The sequence below is a fragment of the Sinocyclocheilus grahami genome, unplaced genomic scaffold, assembly GCF_001515645.1.
Source record: "Sinocyclocheilus grahami isolate Dianchi unplaced genomic scaffold, SAMN03320097.WGS_v1.1 scaffold106.1, whole genome shotgun sequence".
Taxonomy (NCBI): Eukaryota; Metazoa; Chordata; class Actinopteri; order Cypriniformes; family Cyprinidae; genus Sinocyclocheilus; species Sinocyclocheilus grahami.
The window spans coordinates 3,442,892-3,463,738 of NW_015505285.1; the positions used below are offsets into that span (position 1 = coordinate 3,442,892).

Here is a 20,847-nt window from a genome sequence, read left to right on the forward strand (position 1 = left end):
GTTTTTGGAAAGAGAAATGACGTTTTCGAGACTTGCTAATCTACAAAGGACTTGCACCATTTTCAGAAGGTGGGTTAAAGCCAAGCCACATGTGACTGAGTGTTTTTGAAAGGATTGAACGCCACTGAAGGGTTTGTATGGACAGAGATGATCGTACAGGAAGACACATCTTTTTAACCTTTGTGTATTGGCTTTAAAGGTTGTTACCCTTCCTCTTCTAACTCACTTACTGGTGCCCATTTTTTCTTTTATGTTTGCTTGTTTATTGGTCTGTTTTTTTGTTTATTTTCCTATGTGTCCTCCATCTCCATGGTAATTGCAGTGAAGTCATCTTGATACACAGATCAATGCGGGGTAGAAGCGCAGAGTGTCTGCACACCCAAAGGTAAAGAAAAGGCCAGAATTGAACCACCAATCTGTAAATTATACTATTGTTGTATTCAGATTACTGTGTAAATCAATATTACTATCTTGGTGTCATAAGAACTGGTAATATAATTTTCATTCTGAAAAGACTCCTTGTGCCGGTTTCTTTCGCCTAGCCTGAAGTTTATTCTATTGAATTAAAACAGCTCTGAACGTTGATGCCAGTTTCTCTCTCTCGAACGCTTCTTGTCAAACTCTTCGCCTCTCCACTCTAATATTTCAGAGCAGCTCGTTGACAAGAAACATTACAAGCGGAACTTTCCACTTGCTTTTGGCATACAGCCTAAAAGACGAACACCTCGTCACGACAACCGTTTGCTTTCTGAAAATAACAATCTCATTTTGCTCAAGTGTCATTTTGACACGTTTATTTTTATTCTGTTCATTACTGACCTCGATTCAATTCTGATCGTGTTTGACATGAAAAAAAGATGATCTAGAATGAGAGGAGTTGCCTCTGGAGTGATCTTTGCATGTTTGCGTGTGTGGCCTTTGACATTATTTTGCTGTTTGAGTGGACTAACCACAGCTGTGATTTTGATACATCTTTTGTTTCCATCTTGCATGCTTGCATGTCAATGCAGTGTTGGCAGGAGCTCATCTAAGTACAGTAGCACTCTGCCTCCCAAGATTCCTTTATTAGTCAATGGAATTCATAAGGATATTTACAGGTAAGGCGGCCAAAAACGAACACTTAAGCCATGGCATCCTTTCTGACTAATGAGGATTTTATAGCATCTGTGACACTCAAAATCACTCAGATCTCCAGAGCGCTTTTATTATGGATTAGCTAATGCAATATACAGAATGCTGGTGCATATATTTTTTTATCATTGTCAAAGTCTGACACAGTATTTTTTCACAAAAAAAAACATTAAACTTGATGTGCATGATAATGTTGTAAATTTACTGTTAATAGGGAGAGTAATAATATTGGTTCCCCTTGAAGTGCCCTTAATTGTATTGAATGTGCACTTGTACTTAAAACCTTAAAAGTATATTTAAAAAATTGACTTGTAATACTTTTAATATATATATATATATATACTTTTAAATGATCATATAATAATTAAAGGCCCGTTAATTGTACTTAAAGAGAGTACAATTTTTTATTTTTTTTTAAAACATGCTTAAGTACACTGTTAAAAATTATAGCCTACTTGTCATATTAAAAGTTTTACTTTTGAAGTAAATTTTAAATCATTGTTTTAATAATAATTTGTCGTGACTTAAAGAAGTACACTTATTTTGCTGTAACATACTAAAGCACTTGTGAAGTAGATGACTAATTTTAACTGTGTTATTAGATATTACATTTAAAGTTGATATATTTTAAATTTACTAGATTTCAACTTTTATATATTTAAATACATGACATACAAATGACATAGAAATGACTGAGTTTATTTTAGTTTTCCATAAATGCTTGTCAGTACATTCAGCTGTGCACTTGACCAGATTTCAAAGACAACAGAAGTGCTTAAAACATTCCATATAAATATGTACTTCAGTCTTATTTAAGTGGGTTAAATAAGCACTCTAAAGTTTGGCTAACTGCATTTAATATAAATTTAAACTATAACACAATGCCATAATTTTGGTCACACCTTATATCTATTAACAAACCATTAACCATGACTTTTGCCTCAGTAAACTCCTGATTTGCTGCTTATTAATAGTTAGTAAGGTAGTTGTTAAGTTTAGGTATTGGGTAATATTAGGGATGTAGAAAAAATGCTTTATAAGTGCTAATAAACAACCAATATGTTAATAATAGTCATGCTAATAAGCAACTAGTTAATAGTGAGAATTGGTCCCTATACTGAAGTGTTACCATAATTTTTAATTTAATTGCAGTTAAAGTGCAATTAAACTAAAGTTCACACTTAAGTATGTTCTTTTGAAAGATTATTATTTCTGGTATAAGTATGCTAAAGTGTGCTGCTTTTTCACAAGGGTCCATAAAAACAGCACATTTGTATTTTCAACATCATCATCATATGAAATATGCAAACACGTAGTGTAGTATTGTAGTCATTGAGCTGGAGATTGAAATACAGACAATCCTGTTGGAATCTGCCACTGTTAGATGTTAAGATGGTAAGTAAATGTGAGTGCTTTCTATCTGACTGTGGTGTTCTGGTTTCTGTGGATGTTTAAAGTAACATCTGTCATTTAAAAGAGACAATTTATTTGAAGAGTTAGAGAGTAAATCAGTGTTGGCTATAAACATCTTGTGGCATGTCCTAACCAGGCGCGATGGGACAAGCTATTTGTCTGTCTAAAGTAGGTCCATAATTCCTGGGGAAAGCTATCCTTTAGCATTCCCTTTGGTTGGGACACAGTGTTAAACATCCAACAGGTCTCCACAGAAAACATGGTCATGTGATTATATTTTATAATGTTTTTTTTTTCTTTTTCTGTAACTTATGTTTGCTTTTGTTTGCACTTGTTGGACTTTCGTTTGTGTTTAAAAGCTTAACACTTCCTGCATGCCTTAAGTCAAAGTCACGGCTGTCTGTAGTCACTGTCACTCAACCTACAGTCACGCGTCGAGTTCTTAGGTTCACAGACAAGATCACCATTAGGTAAGGGGTTGAACATGTCAACCCTAAACCCAATTATATATATATATATATAAAAACATCAAACAGCTCCCAAGAGCCAGCAGCTCCTCATTCAGAATGTTAGCAGAAAATTCAACCATTATCTCACTCACCACATTTTAGCAGCTCTCTTGGCTTACCTCCGCTTACAGGTTTGCTTTTCATTTTATTTTAGACCTAACTTTTTTTGTTCTTTGTCATCTTCCTTTTTTCCTCCTCCTTTCTCCATTGGATGGCATGTTGTGACCCTAGTGATCTACAGCCCTCTCTTGACAGGGTTAGAAGTGCTAGTACCAACTGTCTGAGACCAGGTTCTAATTCCAATTCACCTGAACGAGACAGGTACACTCTTTATTTTGAATTGGATTATTTCAGTTTTGTGAATTTGTCATTAATATCATTCACATACATTAAAGGACACTCTTAGAATGTTCCTTTGTGATGCCCTTTAAACACAACAATCACTGGGTCTTATTCACTAATGTGCATATACACACATATTGTTTTGCTTAAAAGCTGTGTGCAAAGACAGAAATCTTCATTTTTTTGGAAAGTTTTTTTAAATTTGTATTTAGGATAAATTTTTTAACAAACTAAAACCACATACAAATCCTAGTTGCATTAGAGTCATTATATTAGCTAAGTAAAATTTTGGTCACACTTTATTTTAAAGTCTGATTCACGCAATTAACAAACCATTAACCACAAATTTTGCCTCAATAAACTCCTAATTTGCTGAATATTAATAGTTAGTAAGGTAGTTGTTAAGTTTAGGTATTGGGTAGTATTAAGGATGTAGAATATGGTCATGCAGAATATGTGCTTTATATGTACTAATAAACAGCCAATATGTTAATAAGAAGCATGCTAATAACCAATTAGTTAATAGTGAGAATTGGTCCCTATACGAAAGTGTTACCTAAATGTTTATATAAATACATTTTATACATTTAAAAAGGCTGGGGTCGTTAAGATTTTTTATGTTTTTAAATATCTTAAGCTCACAAAAGCTGCATTTATTTAATTAAAAATATTACAATTTAAAATAACTGTTTTCTATTTAAATATATTTTAAATGGTAATTTATTCTTGTGATGGCAAAGCTGAATTTTCAGCATCACTACTCCAGTCTTCAGTATCACACGATCCTTCAGATCCTATGCTGATTCTTTTAATGATCAATGTTGGAAACAGTTGAGCTGCTTAATATTTTTGTAAGAACTGAGATACTTTTTTTAAGGATCCTTTGATAAATAGAAAGTTGATAAGAACAACATAATATGGTGACAAAAACAACATAAATAATGGTGACTTGACTTATTTATTTTGCCATGTTCTAAAAAGGTTTGTGAGATTGTGTGGAAGAAGAATTATTGTAATTATGCTAATCACTAACTGCAAGCAGATTCATTAGCTTTTAGTAAATTTGTCAAATTTAGCGTGGTAACCTTTTCTGAGGACATACTGTAAAATAAGAACACTTGCAGTATATGCAAGTATTAGTAAATAAAACCCAGTGTGTCTACGTTAATGTTAATGTCAAAGTAACATACTACCATTAGGTCACCCACTTTGCACTGCTCTGTTAGCATGCAATGACTCTTATGGCCTGACAGTTCTTTTTTGCGTCTTTGATAGGGAGCATATATCCAACCACTGTAGCTGGAGAAGTGTCAAAAATGAGTCCCCTGAATCTGTGCATCTTCTTATATGTTTGACATGACCGTTGTCACAGTCTCTGTATTGACTTCCCATGTTTCTTCCATCTCCACTTTCAACTCTTTGGGTGTTTGTGGATCACACACGCACACACTCACACAGGAGCACCCAGTCTCTGCCCCGTACCAGACCCACGAGCCCCAGGATCCTAATTCAGCATGCCTCCCCAGAAGACGACAGGTATCCCTCCTGTCCTCCAGTCCTATTGCTAAACCTCTCTGCTCTTCTAACCTGTCCGTCCCCCCTCTGCCATGGGACTAGATAGTGGATGTAGCTAACCATCCAGCCTTCTGTAGCTTCTGACCCATAGCTTGCTGTGACCCGACCCCATAATTTTAATGCTCTACAATCTGATCGCTAGTGTGTTTTGTAGATTTTCAGCAGCTTAGTAGCTTTAAAAATGTGGTGACTTGTGGCTTTTGTGCTGTGATCTGTAGTGTGTTGTGTTACTCTGGATTTCATGAGGTTGTATTTTAGTCCTTTTTATCTAAACTTCTTTATTCTGTTGATACTATCTTCTAAAGCTTTCACAGATTTATCCAACAGTTTTTGTCGTTTAGATACAGTATCCTAATTCAGCATGCCTCCCCAGAAGACGACAGGTATCCCTCCTGTCCTCCAGTCCTATTGCTAAACCTCTCTGCTCTTCTAACCTGTCCGTCCCCCCTCTGCCATGGGACTAGATAGTGGATGTAGCTAACCATCCAGCCTTCTGTAGCTTCTGACCCATAGCTTGCTGTGACCCGACCCCATAATTTTAATGCTCTACAATCTGATCGCTAGTGTGTTTTGTAGATTTAAAAATGTGGTGACTTGTGGCTTTTGTGCTGTGATCTGTAGTGTGTTGTGTTACTCTGGGTTTCATGAGGTTGTATTTTAGTCCTTTTTATCTAAACTTCTTTATTCTGTTGATACTATCTTCTAAAGCTTTCACAGATTTATCCAACAGTTTTTGTCGTTTAGATACAGTCTCTCACTTAACAGTGGCCCCAAAAATATGTTAACACTTAAAAATGTATGAATATCTTTGCATTGTATAACAAAATATCAAACCAACTGAGATATAATTTGAAGTTATAATACCACAAGCACACTTTTCAGGCAAAACATTTCACACAGATCAGTAAAATGATTGGTTTGCAGATGCAAATGCTGTGATATTCAGACGTTTTAAGTGTCCAAATACGTTTTTGGGGCACTGCATGTGTCTTCACTTATTTTTCTCCGTATTCAACTGAAATTGTAATGATTTCAGAGGTTTCGGGTATGAACGTCACATATGTCATATGTGTGACCCCTGACGCATAAGAGTCAAGTGTCTGTGTTCCATATCATGCACAGTTTGTCTCGTATATGTCTTAATTACTGTACATGTTATTGTATATTTTAGCCACTTAACCAAAGTGTAATGAAATTATGTTTCATTAACATCAGCCCATACTGTGTCATTGTGTGTCTATGTGTCCATGCCACTCATATGTGTTTGACCTGATCTTATGAATCAGCTGGGTTTTGGAGGCTATGTTCCCCGCTCAGGAGACAGTACACCACCTCAGTGCAAAGCCAGACGCACAGAGGTACACACACACAGGAAGAGCTCTAGTGCACATATACCAGTAACATGTCCAACTCCATCGTGGCATTTTATTAGACAGGAGTTTCATTTAATGTCCATCCAGTCCTTAGTGAATCCACTCCTCATTCTTTTATTTTTTTGTCTCGCCTCGATCATTTCCATGTTGCAGGCAGTCGAGAACTCTGGACAAGCCTAGCTGTCAGAAACTTGGAAAGAAAATATCTGACAGCGAGCGGTAAGACTTATCAAACCATGTAATTTCACGTCACATTTGCATTGCCTGTTGATTGTACCCTAAGTCCTGTGTGTCCATACAGTACCCGTTTTAGACACAAATCACACTTGTTTCACTCTGGATAAAGCTTCTAGATTGGATTTGTATAGTGTTTTTATTAAATTATGAAACATTTTTGTTCAGTTGTTCCTGACCATTTCTATATTTTATAAATGGGCCCAACATGAAAACATTGCCAAAGCTCCAAGTGTAAGTAAAAATGTACTTTCATGAGTAAATACATTGGTTTAATAAAATAGTTAATCACCAGTTTCTCGTAATTTGTTTTAATAAATGTTTTTTTGCTCAGTGATGGAGACTAATTCATCATAAATAACAAAAAGACCTATAGAAAAATAGGAAATATAGAAAAATATATTTTTAAATAAAAATAATTAATGGCTGGGAAGAAAATTTATGGCCAGTACATTTTCTCAAATCACCCATTATTAGAAGTTATGGCAAATATTACATTTGGACCTTGTTATACACTCTTAAAAATAAAGGTGCTTCACGATGCCATAGAAAAACCTTTTTGTCTAAATGGTTCCATAAAGAACCTTTAACATCTGAAGAACCTTTCTGTTTCACAAAAGGTTCTTTGTTGGCGAAAGAAGGTTCTTCAGATTATAAAAAGGTAAGAAAGAGATGGTTCTTTAAAGAGCCTTTGACTGAATGGTTCTTTGTGGAACCAAAAATGGCTCTTTTATGGCATCGCTTGAAGAACCTTTTAAAGCACCTTTATTTTTAAGAGTGTATACTATATAGTTTTAGTATATTATACTGTATAATACACTGTGTACTGTATATATTTTTAAATGGGTTATTGAACTTTTACAGGGAAATGCTGCACTGGCTTCATCCACAAACATATTTGTTTCTTCACACATTCACATTTTATTTCTCTGTCTATTTTTGCAAATACTTTGTTGGCTTTTTCTCCATTTTTTCCCCTTCGGTTTATCACATTTATTTTATTTTTCCTTTGTTCCTTTATTCTGTCTTGTATGTTGCTATTCGCACTGGCCTGCAGCATTCAGCCAACCTCCATTCTAAAGGGCTTGCGCAGGAAGAAGGTATCGTTGCCTCCATTGGGTAAGGTGACCGGTGAGGTGGTCAACCCCAGGCTCACCCCAAATGGAAAGGTGCCGACCCTGATCTGGGCTGAGAAGCCTTGCTGTGCCTAACCCATCCTACACAAAAAGGCTTGTCATTGCTATAATCTCTGCTGCTTTTGCTCTTTTCTCTCAGATGTTTTGTGTGGTTGCTGCTTTTCATACTGACAATCCACCCGTCCTCATCACCTACCCACAGCTTTCTGTGTTTACCGCTCTTTCACAGTTTAATGCTATTTTGTTCACTGGTTTCACACCTGCCACTCTTGTACTTGTTTTGCTTTCCTAATGGCTCTTAGCAATAATACATATCTGATGTGATTAATAATGTACCCCGAGTATGCAGACATGGGTCCGATTAAGATATGGTGGTCTTTTAGTGAAAATGTGTAGTACTTCTTGATGCTGTTTGTTCAAACAGTAGTTTGCACTTTGGTTCACACTGGTTTACGATATTGATGGCCTTTGTACTAGATAAAATCATAAGATAAAGTTTCCATCACTCTTTTTTTTTCTCTCTCTCTCTCTCTCTCTCTCTCTCTCTCTCTCTCTCTCTCTCATTTTGTCAGGGTGCAGCCACACTCCAGCCCCGCATTTTCCTCATCAACAGCAGCCCCTTCTTCGACACGCAAGGTCAGGCAGCTTCCCCAAGTCCCCGCCAAAAGCAGCAGTGTAGAGCAAGGTACAGTCATTGTCTGCTGACTTGTACTGGTTACTTTTCCAAATGTTCTTTGAGTAAATATGCAAAATGTGAAATGATGAGCATCATATTGTTGTATATCATTGTATGTATTAGCTCTTGCTTCAGAGGAGCGAACTCGGCAAATGAAAGTACGTACCTTCCGAACACCAGCTCCCTCCAGTACCAGCCACGATCTGGAGAGGATGCTCAAGAATAAAAGAGAGGTGAGTGCCGTTTGTTCTCTCTCAGATTAGAATTCATATACACTACCATTCAAAAGTTTTGGGGTCAGTATGATTTTTTTTGAGAGAGAGAGGAGTGTTGTAAGCTCAACAAGGCTGCATTTATTTGATCAAGAATACAGTAACAATACATTTTGTTTTAATATTACAATTTTAAATAATTAAAATCTTCTAATTTTAATATATTTTAGAATGTAATTTATTCCTGTGATGGCAAATCTGAATTTTCTGCAGCTATTACTCCAGTCTTCAGTGTCACATGATCCTTCAGAAATCATTCTGATATGCTTATTTGGTGCTCATGAAACAGTTGTGCTGCCTATTTTGGTGGAAACCATGATACATTTTTTTCAGGATTCTTTGATGAATATAAAGTTCAGAAGAACAGCATTTATTTGACATATAATTCTTTTGTAACATAAATGTCTTTACGGTCACTTTTGATCAATTTAATGCATCCTTGCTGAATTAAAGTATTGGTAAAAAAGTAACCTATAAAATTGCACTGACCGAAAACCTTTTGAACGGTAGAGTATTATCCCATCCAAACTCATTCAAACAGTTTTTCGAATCTAGAATGCTCATTTGTTTTTAGTTCAAATTATGTATGCATTAATTTTTTTGTGCATTTCATTCCACTAGCTTTATAAGGAGCAGCGACAGAGCTGTGACAATGTGTCCCATAAGTCCTCAGACAGTGATGTCAGTGACGTGTCAGCCATCTCTCGTGCCAGCAGTGCCTCGCGGATCAGTAGCACCAGCTACATGTCCATTCAATCAGAACGACCCAGGGGTCAATTTAGGTGAGATGCATGGTGTAGCATCACTCTGGACTGTTGGATTAGATTTGTGAATTGTAATAATATATTGATTGTCACTTTTTAGTTTTATTACCTCTATGTTGGGGCTTTATTTAACATGGGTAAAAATCTGTTAAAAAATTCCTTGTACTTCTGTTAAGAATGTTCTATGGAGTGCATATTAGTGGTAATAAGGGTCAATAACAATAGATATAATCAAGAGACTTATAAAACCACAGATGTATCTTTATAGTGCCTCTATTTCTACAATAAAGAGGCCATTTTCAACATATTTACAGCATTTTCCCCCTTGAAGTCCACTTATAATTGTTTTCTTGCACAAACAGTTGCAAATTAGTTTTAGACAATCATTTTCCACCTTCTTTCTCTCATTTTTGCTGTAGTACTGAATAAATGTTTTCTTATAAACGTGCTGATCAATAGTTAATGTAAACATAATGGTTACTTTCCATACATTTGTGTTGTAAACATGGAGTATTACACTTCTGTTAAAAGGTTTGGGGTTAGTAAGATTTTAGTTTTTTAAAGAAATTAATATATTTCTGCAAGGATGCATAAATTAATGAAAAAAGATTTTATATTTTTTTGTAATACTTTAAAAACTTGTTTCAAACAAATTCTGTTTTAAATTGTAAAAATGTATGACTAGTTATGTTTTTGCTGTATTTAAAAAAAACACAACAACCCTAAACTTTTGAACAGTAGTGTACATTGTAAATCAAACACTTTTTTAATCAAAATAGCAAAGACAAAATCTGTTTTCCATTATCCCTTTAAATGATTCTCAGTCTCAGTCTTTTCCATGATAGCGTCATTCTCAGATTTTTATGATTTTTGGTAAACTCATGTTGAGGGAAGTGAAAAAAAGCAGAAAGAGCGCACACAGTAATCAAATGCAGAGGGTCGTATTAACGTCAGAATAGTAATTTTCCATTTGTCATTTGGGTTACTAAGAGTCTTCGCTATTTTTCTCCCCACACCAGCCGTCATATTCATCCATCCAGCCGCAGCATGCTGAAGAGCACGAGCGTTAGTGGGGAAATCTACACTCTGGAGCGTACGGATGGCAGTCAGTCAGACACCGCTCTGGGAACACTGGGAGCAGGAGGGAAAAAGCGCAGATCGAGCCTTAGCGCACGTGTAGTCGCCATCGTGGGTATTCCCTCCCGCCGCAGCAGGAGCACCTCTCAGCTCAGTCAGACAGGTCAGACACTTCCAGCCGATCATATACTCGCACCTTGTCAATTCCTTGGTGTTTTTTCAGTTAAAAGCTCAGATTTCTATGCAACAATGGCATATAGCTTGGACGATTATATATATCAAGTATTGTACCTAATAAAATAAAGTATTTGAATCCAAGACATGCTGCTCGCTGCTTCACATATCATTTGGGGCCTTTGACGAGGCCTTCTGTCCCATTAAAACTCATTGTTTAGATATTACTGTCTGCTAAAGTCGCATCGTTTCCTAATCCTACAGTGGCAAGGATAAACCTTTAAAAAATTATGTTTTAAGTGTAACTTTTATACTCTTTTAAACACCAGAGAAGAGATACAGGATGCCGAGTTTCATTGGCTCAGTTAGTGTAGCCTGAGGTGCCCTCTACTGGTCTAGAAGCTAAAATCAGTAATTATTATGGCCAAAAATGCTTTAGTAACAATAAAAGATATTTAATGAAATTACATTAGTGTCATCCAGGCCAAAAGCAGAAGGGAATCGTCACCAAAATGGAGACTGACAAGTTATAATAAGCAATTTCTTTAAAACGGTCCTTTCCATTAGTTCAGACCATTTGCCAAGACTGTTGGATGTTTTTTTTAGTCTTCCTGCTTTACTTGGATTGCTATCTCTTATCAGTGTTTCCTCTTTTTCCGGGGTCATCCTTGTCTAGTGGATCTACGCATCAGGTCTCTCTACCCTGTTTCACTTCATAAAGTAGCATGTGTCTTCAGTGTGTGTTAAAGTGTGGAAGCTGAAACCTCAGGCTGGAAATATGAATGGCAGCATGTTAGCACTGGCAGAAGTTCATTGTGTCAGGTGCAGATCAACCCTGAATTCCTATCAGATGTAATGTACTGTAGATAAATGCCTTTGAAGTTGGATCTGATATCCTCGAAAAACTCATATTTTAAGCACTGTCTGTTTATAGTTTAATAAATGGACTGCTGAAAAAAGAAACAAATTCAAAAAGGATGGCAAAAGAAGTTTTTTTTGGCACTGCTGTCTGCCAAGCACCTGGATAATATCTTAAAAGGCCCATCAGATGATAAATCACAGAGCCGTTGTTCACTGACAAGCCGCGCAAAACATACGCAAAATATGATGGTGGTTTTGCGCAGCTTGTCAGTGAACAACGGCTCTGTGTAGTAAATGCTGCTCCATGTGAAAGCACGCACGTGATGGAGATTTACCGCTGATTACAGAACCAGCTTTAATGGCAAGGTTAATATATTGCATAAACATGAATTAACAGTATATTTACACTACCATTCAAAAGTATACTACATTTATTTAATTAAAATACAGTAAAAACTAATGTTTTAAATGGCAAATCTGAATTTTCAGCAGCCATTACACGATCCTTCAGAAATCATTCTAATATGCTGAGTTGGTGCTCAAGAAACATTTTTTGTTATCAATATTAAAAATGTTTGTGCTGCTTAATATTCTTAATGGATTAAAAATGATTTTTTAAATATATAAAATACAAATATTATTTTTGTTGACATATTTGAGGATTCTTCAATAAATAGATTCTTTTCAGGATTTATTTGAATGCTGTCTTACCCTGAAATTGGTGAACAGTAGTAACCTAGATTAATAAATGCTGTAAAAATTGTTGTTATTGTTAGTTGATTGTTCATTTGACCTAATAATGCATTAATTGATGTTAACAAATTTAACCTTTATACAAAATTGTACCTGGATTACTAACTGTATTAAAACATTATCCATTAAACTATTATTATTTTTAATAGTCAACACTGTTTTGTCAAAAAAAATCTTAACAGTGATACAGGCCAAAGATGACATTTATTATTTAAATAGTGGAATGACTAATGATGACGGTGACATTGACTGCATATGATAGCGATACCCAGTGTTCATATTATGCATTTAATTTATTTCGCAATAACCGCCAAATTCTGTTCTCTTATCTTGTGGATTGCCACAGAGCATGTGGTTTGGACACGAGCTGAACCTCAACACACAGATGATCTTGTATTGTATTCCGTAGATTAGTGCGGCTGTTTAGCATTAGCATCTTCAGTTATTTTCTGCTCTGAGTTTCCTCAAATAATATCAAAGGCATGCAAGTCTGTTAATGACAATCCTTGGACATTTTTTTTGTCTGTAAATTCTGTCAGAATAAGCCACTGATGGTGATTTGATGAAAGTGAACGCAATGAGTGAAGAGATAAATCTCTCTGCTACATTTTTTTACTCAAACAACTGGGATGACAGCACCTCTGTGAGCCACCTCAGTGGTTGACATTTTCAAAACATCTGTAATCCATCAAAAGGCCATAAATGGTACAGATGGTGCCCCATGACATCCAGCAGGAGATGTTACACTCACCAGGAGTGAAGAGCTTCGGATTAGATCGCAATATTTTCTCCTGAGTGAAGAACTTTCCAGTTGTAAGAATAGTACACAAACTTAAACACCTGGGCACACACACACCTGTCCCAACTTTTTTGGAATGTGTAGCTCTGATGAAATCCAAAATGAGCCAATATTTGACATGACATTTCAAAATGTCTCACTTTCAACATTTGATATGTTATCTATATTCTATTGTGAATAAAATATAAGTTTATGAGATTCGTAAATTATTCCATTCCTTTTTTACTCACAATTTGTACAGTGTCCCAACTTTTTTGGAATCGGGTTTGTAAAACCTTGCAAAAATCAAAGCAGCTATGTTCTTTTATTTTTATTTTTTTGTTTTAGACCTGCAATAATTCAAAAGAATCCTTCTTTATATTATCATTGTACTTATCTATTAATCATTAAAATTGTATTGTAAAACTGTTTTTCTTCTATCCACAGAAGCAGCCAACAAGAAAGCAAAGGGATCCAGTCAGATCCAGCGCAGTCAGGAGACGGGAATGGCAGTGGAGTATCCCCGCAATGTCATGGCTCGCCAAGCCAGTCGAGAGTCCACTGACGGCAGCATGAACAGTTACAGCTCTGAGGGCAAGTTAGTATCTAGAGCCCTTTTTTGCGTATACACAACTTTGCAGTTCTAAACCACAGATTTATATATCTGTTTGTTTTCTTCACAATTTTGCATACATTTTAAAGTTTATTAAAAGTGACAGTATGTTACAAAAGATTTATATTTCAAATAAATGTTGTTTTCATCAAAGGATCCTTAAAAATGATCACGGTTTCCAAAAATGTTGAATGGTAGCATACTGTGTGTATTATGTTGTATAATGTAACCCGTCCTAATTTCTGCTATTTTACCCGAAGCTGACCTGCTTCCCAGCTCACACTTCTTTAAAGGGGTCATATGATGTTGCTAAAAATAACGTTATTTGGTGTATTTGGTGTAATGAAATGTGTTTATGCGGTTTAAGGTTCAAAAAACACATTATTTTCCACATACTGTACATTATTGTTCCCATTCAGTCAGTCACGTTCAACGTTACGTCAGTGACTGACGAATTGGGATCTCGCCCGAGAGCCCAATCACCTTCGAGTGTTAACTAAACAAGCCAATGACAGTTGGCGTGCGTGTTTCGCCACGCGCACCACATACTGTACATTATTGTTTCTCCTCTATGCCCTGCCTTTCTGAAAACAAAGCTCATCGGTCTGAAAAGCGAGGTGTGCTTTGATTGGCCAGCTATCTAGTGCGTTGTGATTGGCCGAATACCTCAAGCGTGTGACGGAAATGTTACGCCCCTACCATACTGTGATGGCGTGTCCCGGCTGGAGCAACGAGACGACAACATTAAAACCCATTATAAACGAGGCATTTGTTGCATCCAGTGGGCACATAATTACGGATTATAATGACTTATACTGTTCTCAAGTGGCAGGCGGGCTTGAGAATGGCGCGGCCGGCGGGCTTGCGGCAACTACATGTGACGACCCCGGGCTGGACTCCGTTTCATCCGTACAGTGAAAGCCGATCCGACGATCCACAGCGCGAAGTTGATGTATTTCCTCAGCGACCAGCACGGATCAGCTCCAGGCATGACGAAGCAGATATCGTCCTCTTTTGGAAGACCAAACAAAGTAGTTTCGCTTTCACAACGAAACACACACGCGTCTTCACGACATGGCGGCAGCAACAATACTACAGCGAGAATAAAAGTTACACTTTCTTTCTTTGCGTGAACATTTGAGCGGTGTTATGCAAATCTTTCCACATCGTGACGTAGATGTGTGGGGGCGTGTTAGAACGAGCCGCTTTAGGTAGGCGTGGTTGACTCTTAACTTTTATAAAGAAGAGAAGAAAAAGAAAAGACTGAGACTTTAGTCTTTGCAACTTTACAGATCTTCTTTATGCACCAAGAGCTTGTAACACTTCAAAGAGAAAGGAATAATTGAAATCGCATCATATGACCCCTTTAAAATGTCTTGTCTTTGGTGTTTTTATGCATTCGCTGCAAACCCATCACTAATACATAAGTGGTCTCTCAGCAGGCTGTGTGTCATGTTCATATGAGCTTCTCTTCTAGATTTATTTGGAAAAACCATAAGGATAAGCTAATAGAAACATTCTGATTTACAGAGCTACTGTAATGCTGTGTCCACTACTTTCTCAGCTCCATTTTTGGAGCCAGATGGCAAGCGGTACTCCCCTATAATAATTAAAATATCCACCATCTTCAGAGAGGGGTCTTGGCAGGGTCTGTAGCTGCATAGAGAACAGCAGCTGCGCTTCCCTTTGTGGCTTCAGAGCAGCGTTTGGTCGCCGTGCCACTTCACAGAGTGTGACCGTGATTTAAGGCTTATTTCACGTGAACGTGTTTGAAATAATCTAAAAATCACACGAGGCTGTTTATATGGTAGCACGACACGGGCTGGCACGTCCCTCAGACATTCCTGCTGGAGTTAGGTCATGGAAATTGCGCTGGTCTCAAAGGAATTTTTGAGTGTATTAAGAGGGGCCTTAACGCAGGACAGGGTTTACATGCCATACACAGCGCAAGTCTGCTGCTGGAGGAGACGGGCTGCATTTCACAAGCTTTTGAACTCTATATGAGGGCAGTAGGCTCATTCTGGAATAAGCCTACTTAGATTTCATCCAAATAAACTAATTGTTTTATAGGGTCTTGTTTGTTTTCATATGTTGGTATCTACTGTACAAAGATTAATTTTTTAAATTTCTATTGATTTATGACAAAAAAGTATTTAAGAACGGCTGAAGATAGCAAGAAATTTACCGTAACTTGTATTTGAATTGCTGCCTTACAGTTGATATCTATCCATTCATTTGTCTATCTGATAACCTGTGTATGTCTCAGTCTGATCTTCTCAGGGATGAGGTTAGGGGCCGACAGCCAGTTCAGTGACTTCCTAGATGGTCTTGGCCCTGCTCAGCTGGTGGGTAGACAAACACTTGCCACGCCTGCTATGGGTAAGTAAACATCTTCATATATATACTGACTAAAGTCTATCTCCGTTGAATTTGATGGCATGGAAAACTTTAAAACACTTTGTTTTTTGTTTTGTAGGAGATGTTCAGATTGGACTGATGGACAAGAAAGGGCAGCTGGAAGTGGAAGTTATCAGGGCCCGTGGTCTTACACCTAAACCAGGTTCCAAATCGCTGCCGGGTGAGAGTGTGCCAACAATACATACAGTAATTTTCATTAGCAGTGCATAATAGTCAATATAGATCAAGGATTCTTTATATGTCTTCCATTCATTATGTAAACACTGTTATTTGTATGAGTAATAAGTAAATTAATCACTTTTAAGTGCACTGAATTTTTTTTTAATGTAAGCATGCCACCATTTATGGCCATTCATAAATGGTCAGTAAGATTTTAAAATATATAGAATTAATACTTTTATACAGCAAGGACGCATTGATCAAAAGTGACTGTAAATACATTTACATCATGTGAAATTGAAAACTATAGGTTACACTTTACTTGAAGGGGTGTGCATAAGACTGACATGACACCTTCATAATCATGACATGACACCTACATAATCATGACATGACAAATGTCATGAATATGAAGGTTTTTTATGCATGTTTATGACAACTGTCATTAAGTGTCATTCGCTCAGTTATGTAATTTTTAATGCAAAGATGACATTGTTTGAGATGTCTTTGTTATGGGCTATGGTTAGGGGTAGGGTTAGGTTAGGGTTAGGTCAAATAATTGTCATATTTGCATTAAAAATTACATAACTGAGCGAATGACACTTAATGACAGTTGTCATAAACATGCATAAAACCTGATGATTATGAAAACCTGTCATGATTATGAAGGTGTCATGTCAGTCTTATGCACACCCCTTCAAGTAAAGTGTTACCAAACTATAATATAAATATATATTGAAATAGAAACAGTTATTTAAAATTGTAATAATATTTGACAATATTACTATTTTACTATATTTTTGATCAAATAAATGCAGCCTTGGTCAGTATGAGAGACTTCTTAAAAAAAAAAAAAAGGAAAACCAACTTTTGAACAGTAGTGTATTTGCAGTTTTTATAGTGCTTGGACTAAAAGAAATGTGATTTAAAGTTTTTTAATGGAGTGATTACATCCCAAATATTTGGTCATTAATACATTGTACTAATTGTAAATATGACATACCACCACCAGGCACTATAACTGCCTGAACAACCCTAGTTGAGCACTACGTCTGCTCTTCACAGCTCCCTATGTCAAGGTCTATTTGCTGGAAAAAGGAGCGTGCAAAGCCAAAAAGAAAACCAAGATTGCACGGAAAACGCTTGATCCCTTGTATCAGCAATCGCTGCTGTTTGAGGAAAGTCCGCAGGGTAAAGTTCTCCAGGTAGGAAGCGAATTTCATTTGTTTGTTTCCGATATGCCTCCAAAGTCCAACATTTGTGCGTACTGACCACCGAATGTGTCTTCAGGTAATAGTCTGGGGAGATTACGGCCGCATGGACCACAAATGTTTCATGGGAGTCGCCCAGATTCTTTTAGAGGAGCTGGATCTTTCTAGCACAGTGATCGGTTGGTACAGACTTTTTCCCCCTTCATCACTGGTCGACCCGACATTAGCTCCTCTCACTCGTCGTGCTTCCCAGACCTCGCTGGACTCTTCAGGGCCGCCAGGCATCAGGTCCTAGTGAACGGATGGGAAACGCATGACCCAGTGGACCAATCAGAACCAGAGCGGCAGATAAAGAGACAGATGGACAGAATCATGATCAAAGCTTTGCTGAAGCCTGACAATCACTTCTCTCTTTTACTTTTGATCTTTGGGTTGTAGAGATTTCCTTTGATCCACTCTGCTCCTTTACTGCATGTTCTGTGGCTGAGATGACGATTCGACCCAAATAAAAAAGAGAAGGAAGGGAGAGGCAGCCGAAACGCGATCCTGCTTCGTCTGACAGGAAGCGGAGCCTACAGTGGCGCCGGTAGCCTAGATTGCTCTGGTCAGTCAGCACATTTATTTTCTCACGTGTTGGTGAGAGTGAGAGGACAGCACTGCCCCTCCTCTATATTGCACTTTCAGGAAGTCCCTCTGCTGAAAGACCAGAGGTCCAGGGTTAAAGGTCAAGATTTAGTCTTCTCAGAGAGTTTCCTCTCTGCATCACGGATGCTGCATCCGAGGCCCCGGCGTGTGCCGGTCTGGCACGAACTCAGACTCAGATTGTGTGACTGTGGCATGTGTGTGTGTGTGCGCGAGAGTGTGCGTTTGCATGTAAGAAGGCAGGGAGACGCCTGAGAACCTTTTAAGTCTGTTTACAGCAGTCGCCACCGACTGCTTTGCCTTTTCACGTTAATGTTGATTTGGTAAATAGGCACACTTTGTAGAATGTGAAAACATGCTTGATGTTTTCTGACATTTGTGTCATACGAGCTTCACGGAAGACACAAAACCACTTGTATTCGATTCATCAGGACTGTAAGAAGCTGCCACTATCATTTAACAGGAAACATTAGCTCACTAACACATTCGATTTCCAGGTTTCACGCGATCACGAATCATATCTTACAGGCATTTCCAAGCACTTTTAATCCTATTCCGTTTGGTAAAGGACCTGTACGTACCGATATTAGAATTTCTACCCGACTAGAGTTTGCATTATTTTAATGCAAGCACAAATGCTTGATTTTTGAACAAAAAAGAGAAAAAGTTCAAGCTTTTGGGGATTAAAAGTAATGCAAAAAAGAGGCCAAAATCGGAAGCTTCCTATTTTTAGCAGTTTGTCATCAGTTTAGTTGATTATAAAACCAATTTCACAGATCCCCCCCTGAGCATTTTGAATGTGACAGTGAGACGTTCCAACAAGGGGAACAGACGCCACCAACGAGGGGAACAGCATGAATCTGGAACTGTTCCAAGTTGCATGCACATTTTGTAAAACAAGACAGATGAGAAAAAAAGAGACTACAATAAGTGTGTTAGTTCCACAAACTGTAGGCCAGCTTGTATGTCGCATGTACTTGTACAGTTTGCTTGTACTTGATATAAATAGATTATCAAATAAAACGAAGCCATTCATTCCATGTGTGGGCATTTGGCCGGGTTCAGCCATACACACAGGCCTTATTTTGGGGCTGAATGTCTATAAGAATTTTTGAATCGTTTGATTTCCTTTTCTTTCTTTTTTTAACCCTGGCTAGATAAATAAGTGCTGTACTGAGCAAACACAAGACCCTATTTTATTGAAGATGTTGGTGTTCACTGTAGTCTGTACTACTGTGGGGCTAAAACTAAGGTAGATAATCTGTATAAAAACTAGAGCTATATGTATATGGAATATAATTATGAAAATCACAATGACTTAGAGATATATCGATATTGAAACAGAGTGTATCAAGTAAACATCACTTTCGTACATGCATATATTGTAAATATGAGTCTGCAAAGAAGTTTACTTATATTTACAAAGCGGCCCCATTCAAGTTAATGGATCAGTGCTCTTGTCTCTTGGTTCTGCTGAGCGGAAGAAGGGATGCCTCCAAAGTTTTATTTTAGTGATGCCCAATCTGACGAGAGAAATTTGGACCTCTATCGACCTGTTGCGTTACCATAAATGCTCACGAATCCTCGTTTGAATGAGAAGTTTACTTTATATGCCTGGTTACGGCAGACCTATTTACTTTGTCAGTATTATTCCAGAATACTGATTGTTTACAGTTCGTGTGTTCCACTGAAACAAAATTGAAAGTATTCACTGCAACATTTCTTGTTTGTACAGCAGACGTGGCTCAAATAATGTGTATGTTTTATATTCAAGAGTTCATTTTTATTATTTACAAATAAAAGACTGTGTGGAAGAAAATTGGTGTACCAATTTAGTGTCCTGTCCACCAATGCATCAACACCACGTGGAGACAAATAGCATTACACTGTCCCTTCCTTTTGTTTAGGGCTTATTTTGATTCGTTTATTTATTTATTTATTATAGTTGTGCAAGGTCACTGTTTAACTATTGCTAAAAATACTACTTCTATCAGTGCTTCAGATTTCTGGAAATGTGACAATAGACTTTGTTGTGTGTTTATATAACCAGTGAGCAGCTGTTCTTATGCCTAATTCAATTATATAGCTGATTGTAATTTAATGTCTGTTCAGGTGAGCAATAAAAGTAGCCATTCTGAAGTCTAGTGGAACATGGTCATAAAGAAAGATGCTTAGTCTTAAAGAAATAAAGTTATGTTTTTATTATTAGTAATGATAGATTTGGTGTTACTCCAAATTTTAATTCAGCGTAACACTCACTGCTCCTATTGTAATGCTGGTGCACTGGTCAGTAATACAGAACAGGAACCAATATTGTTATTAGGCCATAATATTACACAGATGCAACACCACTGAAAATCAAATCGAGCAGAGGCATGTTAGGAAATCATGATGCCATTGCACAGTTAGTTGGGTTGTAATAGAATAGTGCTGTTTTTTTCATGAACCAAATCATACATTTAAAACTGAAATCAAAAACAGACCATGATGTTAAACAGAGTGATGAGGCAAGGCAGGTTTATGTATGTACGCTATCCGAAAAAAGGGGTACAAAAGCTGTCACTGGTGTGGAAACCTTTCTTAAGGATTTCATACGTCCTTCAAAATGTGAATAGTACCTTCAAGGGTGCATATTCTGAGATTTTAAAGGCTTCTGAGATTTTACACAAAGGTTATAAATAGACATGACAGAGACAGAAAGTGAAGACATGAAAGTGCAAACAATAAAGGCTTTAA

General features: G+C 37.2%; 1 protein-coding gene across 7 annotated transcripts in view; it reads left to right on the forward strand.

Annotated features, from left to right (window-relative positions):
* rims1a (regulating synaptic membrane exocytosis 1a) overlaps positions 1-19,897 on the forward strand; it is an 84,398-nt gene extending 64,501 nt beyond the window's left edge. For 3 of the 7 annotated variants that reach the window (XM_016276872.1, XM_016276873.1, XM_016276875.1), the window contains 15 exons: positions 323-385; positions 1,011-1,097; positions 2,904-3,014; positions 3,285-3,374; positions 4,854-4,931; positions 6,497-6,562; positions 8,286-8,398; positions 8,513-8,622; positions 9,283-9,443; positions 10,445-10,665; positions 13,516-13,666; positions 15,948-16,060; positions 16,158-16,259; positions 17,324-17,463; positions 17,549-19,897. In XM_016276872.1, the coding sequence (XP_016132358.1) occupies positions 323-385; positions 1,011-1,097; positions 2,904-3,014; positions 3,285-3,374; positions 4,854-4,931; positions 6,497-6,562; positions 8,286-8,398; positions 8,513-8,622; positions 9,283-9,443; positions 10,445-10,665; positions 13,516-13,666; positions 15,948-16,060; positions 16,158-16,259; positions 17,324-17,463; positions 17,549-17,764 (1,822 nt within the window). In that variant the 3' untranslated portion in view covers positions 17,765-19,897. The remainder of the gene's footprint in view (positions 1-322; positions 386-1,010; positions 1,098-2,903; positions 3,015-3,284; positions 3,375-4,853; positions 4,932-6,496; positions 6,563-8,285; positions 8,399-8,512; positions 8,623-9,282; positions 9,444-10,444; positions 10,666-13,515; positions 13,667-15,947; positions 16,061-16,157; positions 16,260-17,323; positions 17,464-17,548) is intronic. The other 4 variants (XM_016276874.1, XM_016276876.1, XM_016276877.1 and 1 more) reach the window with 4 other exon arrangements.
* Positions 19,898-20,847: the final 950 nt, after the last annotated feature.